The following is a 13,732-nucleotide window of genomic DNA, read 5'->3' on the forward strand; positions in this document are numbered from 1 at the left end:
GCCTGAACAGCTGAGAGTGATAGCCAATTTATATCTTATTAATCAGAACTAAAGTTACAAGTCACAAACTCAACCAAGACTTTGAAATATTCACAATTATTCTTGCATATAAATAATTTCAAATGCGAAACAGTTCAAACCCTTATCATGGTTTTTTACCTATTCTGAGGGTCCTTCCATTTCAATCTACCATGGAAGCTTCTGATGGTGAAAGACAGTACTTTGATGAAGTTATAGAGTCCATCTCTAAGGATGAGAGCTATGGAGATAAAGACATGCAAACCCAATCAACAATTCATGGTAGAATGAGAAAAACCGAATGGTTGATGACTTAAATGATTTGGAGATAAAGACATGCAACTATCCTCCACGTACAAACATGAAAGGACCTATTACCCTCCACCATTTTCCTAATAAGGCTATATACAGAAGGCCTATAGATTTCTAGTAGCTTTAAAATATATTAATGACTCAACAATGTTCTTTTATATACAATTGTAAATGAGAGCGCACCTATAAGCAGTACTGCACATCAACTATCAACTCTATTATCTCAAACCCCTTGTTCAACATCAAAGAACACTTATCAGCTTACCAGCCATCAAGGAGGAATGCCATATTTTCACAATAGCCCTAAGTAAAATGAAATGGGAGCCCAATAAGCATTGTGATGCCTGAATACCTTGATTATATCACTGCGGCCTTCACATGTCCAAGTAATTAGTGTTGTTAGATTTGACATGTACACCTGCAAGATGCAGAAGGAGGTCACCAATCACCATCAAGTGTGATATATGATATGAAAAACTTAAAAATTATTTGGAATTTTTTTTTTCCAATCCTCCTCAATCTGAATATGGCTTCAAATCATCTCGAGAAACTCCAAAACTCTGAAGTAAACTTCCTAAACTGCAATGGAAATAAAAAAAATAGAAAATATCAGTTTCTTAATAAAAACTGAAAGGAGATAGAATTTCACAAATGTTAACAAGTACCAAAGGCATTATCTTTTCTTTTCCTTTCTTTTTCAATTTCTCTGTTTTTCCTCCCAATCCAAGAACTACACCAAAAAAGATCTCCGTAATTAAAGAAAATTGAAAAAATAAATAAATATGAAAAATCATTAAAAACTAAGCACAATCCATGGGATAGTAACCACAAACATAATGCTCCTTGCAGAAGATAAGTTATTACTTACATAACTTTTAGTCATGGATCAACCAAAAAGTTCATCAATGGAACAACATAAAATACATCAAAAGAAAAGAAATCGGCAACTGCCCACATTTACAATAAAAGGATAGCTTAGTTAAAAATTAAAAAAAGGCATTTTTATGAAGTCACATCATGTCGACACTTAAATGCGTCTGCATATTAGACAGTCCTAAACATGGCTCATATATAGAAACAATTTTATGTTTGCATTTACCTATTGTTACCTTTTATTTTGTGAAACTTCTTCAACATTTAAAAAATTATTTCAGGTAAATATTCATTATTTATTTTGACGATTCTTTCACAATTCACATGTTATTATATAAATAAACTAAAGCATTGCATTTTATTATTTCACGTAGGAGTGACAAGGGAAAAAAGATGGGGTTTCGACAAATAGAGCAACATGGAAAATCCCAATAGTAGAATGCAACATTAGACGACACAGGGCTAATTGGTACTCTTCTTGCAATGACAGAGTAGCAGGTTTGCTTATTTTTTGAAGAACATACAATATTGCTGATCTTCTTAAAAAGCTCATAAAATGCTTTAATTTCACTTACGCTGACTGCAAAGAAAATAAAGCACAAATAATCATCAATGTTATATTAGAAATTGAATTAGCAAGGTATCAGAAAAGCATAAAACATTAATGAGTTACAGCAAGAAGAACATAGCTAGCCAAAGTGGTCACACTTGAAGCAGTTTCCCCTCGAAAACAAAAACAAAAATGATGGAGCGTGTGGTTTAATTCTGAATGAAGTATCTGCCTATGGAGTACATTCGCAGGAATGGAACTCAAAGAAATTGATGGGGGCCTGCACAAATGATGGAGCATGTGGTTTAATTTGAGTGGATTTATGCCAATATCCAGGTGCAAGTGTATGAACCTCCACACTCGACCAGAATATCAAAGTTTATACATGTTTAATACTTGGCAAACCATGACCATCTTGGTTTTTGTTTTTCTTTAAAATAAAAGAATCAACTCAACCAGATATCATAGTTTTTTTTTTTACTCCCTTATATTTAAATAAATCAACTGCCTTGATACGAGCAGCATGCGCTCTATCAGTCCCTAAGAGATAGATATATATATATATATATAAAAGTCGAATACATCACTTATAACTTTGTTGATGTGTCCAAACCATACACCACAAAACAAGAAACAATAGTGGATGCACCAGATCAACGGTCTAGATCAATATATTATATCATGGGCCCACTTGAAAGGAGGCGTGACCCAAGAATGCTAGAGACAGTATAATTCCTCTTTGAGATGATAGGGGTTGAATCTCCTTGCACATGCGAACATTGCATGTGCATGCAAGATCCCGGTCGTTCATCTGGTATTTCACATCCTGATATGTTTTGTGGGAAAAGAAGAGGCCGGTCCAGTCACTAGGTGAGCCATGCTTGTATTGTTGGGTTGTAAACCCAATCCTTTGCTGACGAGTGGCTGCAGCCACCTCAAAACAGAAAATAAACTTTTAAAAAGAAACAGTGATATGCTGCTGTGTTAGAATCGTATTCAAACGGAGATGAATACACGGTGCTGTTATAGGCTTTTCTTGTTACGTGAAAAGACTAATCTATCCCTGTCCAGATACATCCCAGGGGCAGCTAGAGAAAGAAAAAAATCTAGAAAAATCTACTGTATATCTTCTCTTAGCTAGCAGAGTAAACTTAGAAAAAAATCTCAACAGCTAGAAAGATCACACAGCTAGGAATCTAATTTTAGAAAGGAAATCCAATCTCACAGCTAGCAAAGCTAGCTCAGACGATGCTCATACGGTTTTGGATTTGCACAAATCCATCACCGCTTCCAACACTCCCCTTCAAACCAAAACCGGCTTCATTCCGAGCATCGTTCTTAGTCGTTTGAATGCATCTGTCGGCAATGCCTTTGTGAAAATATCCGCCACCTGTTCCGTAGTATGACAATACTCTAATTTCATCGTTTTCTGCTTCACATGATCTCTCAGAAAATGGTACTGGGTATCAATGTGTTTGCTTCTTCCATGCTGCACCGGATTTTTAGCTAGCTCGATTGCCGACTTGTTATCCACATATATGACTGTGGATTCTTCCTGCGGATGCTTCAGCTCCTTTAGCAGGTTTCTCAACCAAATTCCTTCACAGACGGTGGACGATGCTGCCATGTACTCTGCTTCACATGTGGACAGGGCGACCACACTCTGCTTCTTCGAATTCCATGTGAATGTTGTCGACCCAAGATAGAAAACATAGCCTGTGGTGCTTTTTCTTTCATCTTGATCACCACCCCAATCACTATCAGAGTATCCATACAACATCGCATCATCATTGTACGGATAAAAAAGACCAAACTCAATAGTCCCTTTGATATACCTCAGTACTCGTTTTGCAGCTAGCCAGTGTGATTCTTTTGGGGCTTCCATATACCGGCTTAGAAGCCCAACACTGTAGACTATATCTGGCCTAGTGATTGTGAGGTACCTTAAACTTCCGATTAGGCTCTTGAATAGGGTTGAGTCGACGTTTTTTCCTTCTCCATCTTTCGTGAGCTTCAGGCCTGTTGTAATAGGTGTATTTACCGCTTTACAGTCGACCATCTGAAACCTCTCAAGAAGTTCCTTTGTGTACTTCTTCTGGGATATGTGCCGCCAACTTGTTGCTTCACCTCAATGCCCAAGAAGAAGGACATCAATCCACCATCAGTCATCTCGAACTCTTTGAACATAGCCTGCTTGAATTCTTCAAACATCTCCTGGCTGTTCCCAGTGAACAACAGATCATCAACATATAAACAAGCGATAAGCATATCACCATGGGCATTCTTCTTTGTGTAGACGGCATGCTCATATGGACATTTGACAAAACCATTCTCTTGAAGATAACCGTCGTTCCATGCATTCGAAGCATGAGGAGCTTGCTTTAACCCATACAGGGCTTTCTTCAGCCGATACACCTTCTGTTCCTCCCCTTACATGACAAAGCCTTCAGGCTGGTCAACGTATACTTCTTCTTCGAGTACCCCATTTCAGAATGCAGATTTCACATCCAGTTGGTAGATCATCCAACTGTGATGAGCTGCAAGGGAGATAATCATTCTTACAGTGTCAAGGCGAGCAACTAGGGCGAAAACTTCTTCATAGTCTACCCCATATTTCTGTTTGTAACCTTTTGCTACAAGCGTTGCTTTATATCGTTCGATCTTACCATCGGCATTCCGCTTGATTTTGTACACCCATTTGAGACCAATGGTCTTCTGGCTTTTAGGGAGTAAGGTTAACTCCCATGTTTAATTTTTCTCGATGGCTTCATTCACAGCCTCCTCGAATGTGAGAGGCTCGTGGTCCGCATACAAGCAGAGTAAATTCACTTCCTCAGTTTCTACATAGATATCATTAAGGCTTCTCATTTTAATAGGAGCCAAGGATGAAGGAGAATCGGATGAAGATGTGCTGGATGAATTTCGATTTGATGAAGTACTTCCAGGAGATATGGAGCGTACTCCTGGACTTCTGAGATCCGAGGGGGTGATGTGGGTGTCTGCTTCTGATTCATATGCCTCTCTTCTTCATATACTTCAGCCTCAACCTGACTTTCTTTGGCTGAATCTTCCTGGTTCCACTTTCAAGATTCTTCTTTGCAGAATACTACATCTCTACTTACCACCAGCTTATTGGTTAGTGGGTTGTAGAGCTTGTATGCCTTTGACTCTTCGCTGTAGCCGATGAAGATGCACTTCTTGCCACAATCATCAAGCTTCTTCCTTCTCGCTTCTGGAACTTGAGCGTAGGCGATACACCCAAAGATCTTAAGGTGCGCCACGCTCGGCTTGTATCCACTCCATGCTTCTTGCGATGTCTAGAATCTGATGCTCTTGGTTGGACACCTATTGAGCAGATAGGCAGTACATACAACTGCCACTGCCGAAAATTCTTTAGCGAGACTTTTCTCCTTGACATGGTCCTCGTCATATCGAGGATGGTGCGGTTTTTTCTGCTCCGCAATTCCATTTTGTTGTGGCGTGTATGTTGCAGTGTGTTGTTGCTTAATACCATGTTCCCTGCAATATTCTCGAAAAACATTTGAGGTGTACTCCCCACCTCTGTCAGATCGGAGAGTTTTGATTTTAAGACCACTTTCTTTTTCAACAAGGACCTTAAAATTTTTTAAAATAGTAAAAGCAGCAGACTTCTCTTTCATTACATACACCCACAATTTTCTACTGAAATCGTCAATGAAGGTAATAAGGTATTTATTACCTCCAAGAGAGATTGGCTCTAATGGTCCATAGATGTCAGTGTGAACCAACTGCAACGGTCCTCTTGCTCTTCGGGATACTCCACTCGGAAAGGAGTTTCTTTGTTGTTTTCCAAGTGTGCACGCCTCACACACATGTTCTGAAGCTTCAATAGTAGGCAAACCATGCACCATGCTTGATGAGGACAGAAGTTTTAGGCCACTGAAATTTAGATGGCCAAAGCGAAGATGCCACATCCAAGAATCATTCTTTGCTTTTCCATAAAAACACTTCTCAAGCATTGTGTTTATATGGAGAGGAAACATACGGTTCTTTGCCATCTGGACTTTTACAATCAAACGTCCATGCAAATCTCTAATGGAAAGAGAAGAGTTCTCCATGTGTATGACATACCCTTTTTCGAGGAGTTGTCCGAGACTCAGTATGTTACTCTTCATGTTAGGCACATAGTACACATTGGAGATATAGTTTGGAACACCATTCTTCTGAAAGATTTGGATTTTACCTTTACCTTTCACAGGTGTTTTTGATGAGTCTCCAAACGTTACATCGCCATGAACTCTTTCTATGAGTTTCACAAAGAGTTTCTTGTCGCCGCACATGTGATTACTTACACCCGTGTCGAGATACCATACGTCCTGCTGATCACTACCTTTCTCTTGTGCAAGGAGAAGTGTGGAGCTTTCTTGTTCATGTCCTGATGCTTCGGCATAGTTGGATCGCTCGTCTTGATTCATCGGCTTGCTCCAACAATCAGATGCATAGTGGCCAAGCTTGTTGCAATTATAGCATTGGATGTTCTTTGTACTTCCCCGTCCACGCATAGATCTACCTCTACCATTTCCTCTTCCATGGAAATTGGTATTTTTCTGTTGGTTTTGGGCATGACTTTGTTGGTATCCGCGCCCTCTGCCTCTTGCGCGATTGTTAGCAAACCGTCCACCACGTTGTGAACTTACACGTCCACCATTGCTATCATTATGAGTCAATCTTGACTCCAAAGCTTGGTCCATCGGGTTGGTACTGGCTTTCTTGTGGAGTCGTTGCTGCTGAACTTGGACCGCTGCCCTCAACTCCTCAATGGAGAGTTTCTCAATATCTTTTGATTCTTCGATCGCCACAACCACATGCTCAAACTTGGTTGTGAGGGATCAAAGTATCTTTTCAATAACTCGGACATCTTCAATCTTTTCACCATTTCTTTTCAAATTATTGACAGTTACAAGCAAACGCGAAAAATAATCAGTAACATTCTCACCTTCCTTCATGTGAGTTGCTTCGAACTCGGCTCTCAATGTTTGAAGGCGAACCCGCTTCACTCGATCTACACCCTTGAAGATGGTGCCAAGGGTATCCCATGCTTGCTTGCTTGATGTTGCTTCGGCAATCTTTTCGAAGGTGGATTCATCCAAGCCTTGATAGAGGAGAAACAAAGCCTTATTGTCTCTCTTCCTTTGATTTTTGAGAGCAGTCTTTTCTTCGTTGGTGAAGGCAGCTTCTTCTTCCATAGTGGGTTCTTCATACCCATCGGTGACGATCTCCCATAGTTCTTGCGACCCGAACAACGCCTTCATTTGGATGCACCATTTTTCATAGTTGTCCTTTGACAACTTAGGAACCTGCGGCTGGATGGTGCTTGCCATCTTTGCTGAAACAGTCGAGTTGTGGAAAAATCCTTGGCCTTTTGCTATCTGATTGTTTTGAAAAAAAAAACAGCAATTTGATTTTTTTTGAAAAAAAAAAACTGCCGCTACAATCTGATTTTTTTTTTTTAAAACAGATTTTTTTCTGAAAAAACTGCGGCTGCAATCTGATGTTTTTTTCAAAACAGTTTTTTTTTTTTGAAGACCTGCGGCTGGAATCTGATTTCTTTTGAAAAAAGCTGATTTTTTTTAAAAACCGGGAGTGCAGGATCAGCCTCTTGCTGATGAGGCCCAAGGATCGTCGGCTCTGATACCACTTTGTTGGGTTGTAAACCCAATCCTTTGCTGACGAGTGGCTGCAGCCACCTCAAAACAGAAAATAAACTTTTAAAAAAAGAAACAGTGATATGCTGCTGTGTTAGAATCGTATTCAAACGGAGATGAATACACGGTGCTGTTATAGGCTTTTCTTGTTACGTGAAAAGACTAATCTATCCCTGTCCAGATACATCCCAGGGGCAGCTAGAGAAAGAAAAAAATCTAGAAAAAATCTACTGTATATCTTCTCTTAGCTAGCAGAGTAAACTTAGAAAAAAAATCTCAACAGCTAGAAAGATCACACAGCTAGGAATCTAATTTTAGAAAGGAAATCCAATCTCACAGCTAGCAAAGCTAGCTCAGACGATGCTCATACGGTTTTGGATTTGCACAAATCCATCACCGCTTCCAACATGTATGAGTAATATTGACAGTTAGAAAGGATTGAACAATAGTCCATGTTCAATATATTCACATGGCCCACCTGATTACCTTACCAGCCTGCAGGTATTCAAGCCACGGTGCATATGGTCCAGGGCACACCTGATGAACAGCTAAGAACTCTCGTACACACATGTCACGCGTGTGAATAGAGCGATTGCGTCCTACAAGCGTGTGTACTTAGTAAACTTTGTGGGGCCCAGAGTAATTTATGCCAAAGTGGTCTCACTTGAAGCAGTTTCCCTTCGAAAACAAAAACAAAAATGGAGTAGGTGGTTTAATTCTGAATGAAGTATCTGCCTATGGAGTACATTCGCAGGAATGGAACTCAAAGAAATTGATGGGGGCCTGCACAAATGATGGAGTATGTGGTTTAATTCGATGCAAAGTCGAGAACAAGATTATTAACCAAAACAGCCTAGAAAACTAATTTTCAGCAAGTAGGAATATATAATCCAACCTGAACACATCTTTCAAAATAATTATTAAAAAACCTAACTATCTGATTTGGACTGAACAGAGCTCACTCTATATTGGCCCTATATCAACTGTCATGAGTTTTGGTGGTGAGTGATACCGTATGTCAACACAAATAGAGCAAAGAGAGGGTAAACAAAACAAAAACCCCCTCAAAACATAGCACCACTAAACAATACATAAGGACGCTCAAGGATATGGAGAAATTCTCTAATCACAGATGTACAGATTCCTCCTAGAGGTCCACTGATCTTCTTTGTCATTCGCCATAGTAGATTCCTTTAGCACTACATCTTGATGTTAAACAAGCATCAGAAGGTAGACAGAAATATCATCTCTTGGAACAGGAAGAAGTGTATAAATCCATTAACAACGGAGGTACAGTTATAATTCCCTCAAGGATTTAAAATACTTCCAGACGTACAAAAATCCCTAATTAACAAAACATGAAAATTATAATTTAGCAATTTTGGTGTAGTGATGACATGGATCAGCCTAGGTGGGCCCTGACACCTCCCTAGTAGGTGAGGCAGTCCACACTTTACTGACAGATCAATCAAGCATAGGTGGATCAACCTAGGTGGGCCCTGACACCTCTCTTTCTTTCTTTTTTTCTTTAAAGATGAGAAAGTTCTTCTCTTTTACTTACCCCTGCGCCTTTGCTAAGGTAAAGTCCACCACCACGCACTAATGTGCATTTAGAAGGACCGAATCACATCAACGGAGTTTCCCAGAAATTTGGTCTTTAACTTGGATGTCACGTCATAGGTAAAATGATCATTTTCTGCATGCCCCGCGCTCATTGGAGGATGATGACTCACCTGAAATTTGGAAGCATGATAAAAGAAAGGAATTGAGCATCGTAGAATAACACCATGGAAATGACAATGAAAAAGCAACCACAACAAATAATGTTAACATGGTTTAGCAATTAACGGGTGGGTCGTTGGGAGAGGCAGTGGGTGTATGCATGAATGTGTTAAAAAAATCAGCTGACAGTGTTCTTGTGAAATATCGGCAGCCAAAAGATGAGAAATCAAAAATCAAAGTAAACTTATGAACAGTTCACCTGCTCCGCAAGGAATGTAACGCCACCATGATTAACCATTTCATAAGTCTCACCAAGGATGGGATTGAAGGGCTTCCAGGTTCGTTGATAGGCATAGTAAACAGATATTGCCCATGATGCTGCAGACAATAGCCAATATTCCATTACACTAGATAATACATGCACACAACTCATAAGCACCACAGTATAGAAGACCACTTACTAGCATATACCATCTGCATGTAGGGATCCTCACATTCACCAGCCAGGTCTAACAAGTGGGAGTACTCCAGCATATGTGAGGATAATGCAATTTATAATGCTCAATATGTGATAAGCAAGGCTGAAGGCAGTGCACAAGATTGACAAGCATCAGGTTTAAAGTGCAAATAGCACAGACCTCTGCCACTTTCTGAATCATTGTCATGGACTCAAATATAAGAACTGGAAGTGTCACCATTGATGTAACATCTGAACCTATATATTTCTGCATCATCTTCCAATAACTATCTCGATCCTGCAAGAGACGCAAAGAAGATTCGAAATACAAAAAACAAAAAGCAAAAAGACATTCATAAAAAATGAAAGAGTAAATAGATCAATGTCATGGTCATGAACATTATGAGCAGCAATTATAAAAAGAAACGAACTTATCTCACTTCTTCACTGCTCCAATGTACAGTTGACAATATCGGTGAAAAATGAATCAGACAGTTCCTCTTTTTCCAATTGCCAATTGAGGACTACTTCCTCATTATGAATAGTAAGGAAGGTTGCAGTTGTAACTGCCAATGTAATGTTCGAGTTGATATTATGAAAAGCATAATAAATGCCAATTATATATAAATACTTTTTAATAAGCGAAGCAGATTTGAGTACTCATTCTGTTTAGACCTTGTTCTCTGAGTGTGATATTACCTGCTACATATATTGGCACCAAGAAAAAAGTATAAGCAATGTTTATTGGCTTCTTGAATCCTGAGTTCTTGGGAATGAATGTAGGTGACTCATCAACCTTACACATGGCACTGATATAGCTCCATCCATAGTTGGTTCAGTGATTTGGACAGTCAGGATTGCTGTACAACTATGCCATGTGTACGGTTGAAGAGTCTCCACCAGTTTTTAAGTTGTGGAAAATTAACCTAAGTTTAAGTACCTAACTACCTATCTCAGGTCCTGTTGCGATTATTATGGACAGTTAGTGGATCCATCTGTTTCTGATAGGTCCAAGTTGTGCCACAAGAGCCATCGCTCTCTCTAAAGAAATACAATGCGGGTCATTTTTCCCGTTATATGGCCATTATGACAGCGTAACAGTGGCACCGTTACATGACGGCTGATTCGTAGTGACATGATTATCATTCCTGTGTGCTTATAAACTATCAATTGCAGCCACGGGTTTATGGGGTAACATGTTAACCACCCTTGTGAAGACATAAGCGGTCCAATTGCCTACAGAAATATCAGAGGGCAACACATTTACACGTTAACCATCCTTGCAATGATGTAAGTGGTCAAACTGGAGAAATATCTGAGGGCAACACGTTGATCATCCTCAGCAGGATATAGTTTATCAACCATGATCATTACATTCATTGCACAAATATATGGTATATGAGTGGTGAAATTGGTGGTGTTGTGAACAGTTTGCAGGTTTTATCTTAACTATAGATGTACAGTTAATTTTTAATGGTGAGTGTTCAATGACTACTGTTTCCTGTAGTATGGTTCACCTGAAATTTATATATGCTTTATTTTTTGTATCATGCTTTAAAATAAGTTGGAGAAACAGATGAATGACATAGATATACAATTAATACATATAGGTGGGTCATATGGTTAGGGTCTCACCACATCGGTGGTGCTAGGGTCACATATAAGTCGCTCTCCATAACATGGCCCACTTCAACTGCATCCGCGGACCACATTAATACCCTCTCTGTAAACAAGCTGAAACCACACCCCTCTAATAAACCAATCATGGCCCCACATCCATCTGCACAATTAAGAAAAGGAGAAATACTCTGATACTCTTGCAGAGTGTGAGAGATGATACGCAGGCACTTAGAAATTGCATACATGGGATACCAGTAATTCAAATTTAACTGTCCAAAATATGTCTTCCCAATTTGGATGTATCATGAACTAAAATTTATGATTTATTTTTTAATTATACACTATCAGATTGGTGGACATTTATTGGACGGTTAAAATGAAAAATATCCAATGGTCGAGTGAGTGCATGCATCTGAGGTTAGAGTCGTTCCATCAATCTAATTTTCGGAATTTAGTTAATGTATGCCACATGTACAATTTCTACGTGCCTGTGTATCAAGTATCCCACGCTGTCTGAGTATCATGTAACTACAAGAGCCTGCTAACAAACAATACCATGTTTGGCAAGCCACTTTGCAATTAACTCAGATCGGGAAAATAGAAGAGAACAAAATCCATATCATCATAGCCGCAAACAACATTTGAATTTGAAATACTATGCCAACTCTAACATATAAATTGAAAACTGTTAGAACAGAGACATTTCATCAAACATATGTTGTGCACACCTTAAACATTCACAACAATAAACCATAAAAGGGATTTTTTAGGAAAGCCCTAATCCTTTTCCCATTACGGAGTTTAGGAAATCCCTAATTCCAATATTGTATCCTCTAATAATCTGCGGATTTACAAATCTAGAAATAAAAAACTTAAATATCTATTTGAGAGAAATGAGTACCTGGCCGGGGAAGAGATGAAGGGCAAGGGCTGCTGGCCGCACCAGATCTGAAGATGATGCAAGTGAGAGAGAGAGAGAGAGGCGCGAGATCTGGAGATGAAGCAAGTGAGAGAGAGAGAGAGAGGCGCGAGGTCTAGGAGCGAAATGAGGCAGATGGAGAGAGAGGCACGGGGTCCGGGAGCGAAATGAGTACTGTAGGGTTTTTTTTTAATATATAAATATATACCCCTGTTTTACACAGCTCCGGTGCAAGAGGCGCGTAAAGTGCCGCTATTGGTCTTATTTGTTGTAGTGACGGTGGGATGAAACACAGGCCATGGTGGGACCCTCATAGCTGGTGATTTCAGCGGATTTCCTGCGAAAGCCTTTCGCAGGAACTTCCTGCGCAAGATTCTGTGTGGGGCCCACTACGATGTTTTTGAGAAAGCCACTCCGTCCATCCGTTTTACGAGTTCATTTCAGCACATTTGACCAAAAATGAGGATGATAAAAAACTCAAGTGAGCCACACGAGAGAAAATAGTGGGGATTTAGTGACCACCGTTGAAACATTTATATAGCTACAAAAGTTTTGTATTGGTTTAATTTCTTGGCTTTTTCACTTAATCTCAGTGAAAATGACCTTATAAACGGTTTGGATGGAATATAAACAACAAGGTGGATCCTGGGAAGGTTTCAACGGTAGGAATTCCTTTCCCCACTGTTCCATCTGGTATGGCCCACTTGAGTGTTGGATCCTAATCATTTTCGTTCTCATGTCCTAAAATGAGCTCAAAAAACGGATGGAAGGGTTAGATTTCTAACAAACATCACAGTGTGCCCCATCCAGAATCCTTGAAACACAGGCCATGGTGGGACCCTCATAGCTGGTGATTTCAGCACCAGCGTCTACTACAGTAGGGGGAGATACATCCAATCGGTGCAATAGGTGGGTCCTAGGTGACGTCAACCACAGCAGGTAGATAGCTTTTGTGGTCGTACACCAGCTAATCCCCTGCCCAAAACCATGTGGATCTCTCATGGGGCCCACACGTACGGATGCATGATAGCATGTATATTATATTCATAATATAATATATATCATATTATAATATTATAATATAACATAATGTCATAATATAAATGCAAACCATATACATATATGAATATATATATATATATACCACATTTGTCCAGCGTCCAGCCACCATCCAGCAAGCTAGAAGGTGATGGATGATGCACTTCATCAAGGTGGTCCCACGTAGTGGGCCACAGGATTTTTGATCAAGCTAATATTTGTCTTTCCCTCTCGTACGGGCCTATGTGACCGTCCGATCATGCAGGCCCCAACCGAGATCAAGGTGGCCCTTTTGTTGGACATCATATATAAAATACACACATTATAGGTGGGCCATGATCATAAAGAAAGAGAGAGAGAGAGAGAGAGAGAGAGAGAGAGAGAAAGAGAGAGAGACAGAGAGATATCGGTAGTGATGGAGCAGCCCCGCCACTATTGGCCCCTCTTGATACAAAATATACATCAAGGTGGGTCCCATCATATGTGGGCTCTTAAATCACAAAAGAAAAATACACAAAGAATAAAAATGTGGGTCCAAG

General features: G+C 39.7%; 1 protein-coding gene across 1 annotated transcript; it reads right to left on the reverse strand.

Annotated features, from left to right (window-relative positions):
* Window positions 1-9,042: 9,042 nt before the first annotated feature.
* Window positions 9,043-9,692, reverse strand: LOC131238561 (oxysterol-binding protein-related protein 3C-like). Its single transcript, XM_058236236.1, has 3 exons — window positions 9,621-9,692; window positions 9,419-9,537; window positions 9,043-9,170 (listed from the first exon to the last, which is right to left on the reverse strand). The coding sequence occupies exons 1-3, from the start codon at window positions 9,637-9,639 to the stop codon at window positions 9,048-9,050; spliced, it is 261 nt and encodes an 86-aa protein (XP_058092219.1). The 5' UTR covers window positions 9,640-9,692; the 3' UTR covers window positions 9,043-9,047.
* Window positions 9,693-13,732: the final 4,040 nt, after the last annotated feature.

This window comes from Magnolia sinica, chromosome 3 (assembly GCF_029962835.1).
Source record: "Magnolia sinica isolate HGM2019 chromosome 3, MsV1, whole genome shotgun sequence".
NCBI classification, from domain to species: Eukaryota; Viridiplantae; Streptophyta; class Magnoliopsida; order Magnoliales; family Magnoliaceae; genus Magnolia; species Magnolia sinica.

Excerpts from the sequence above, each read along its gene's own strand:
- LOC131238561 (XM_058236236.1), bottom strand. Across the intron at positions 9,171-9,418 it reads TTACATTCCTTGCGGAGCAG|GTGAGTCATCATCCTCCAAT; the intron begins GTGAACTGTTCA and ends TCCAAATTTCAG.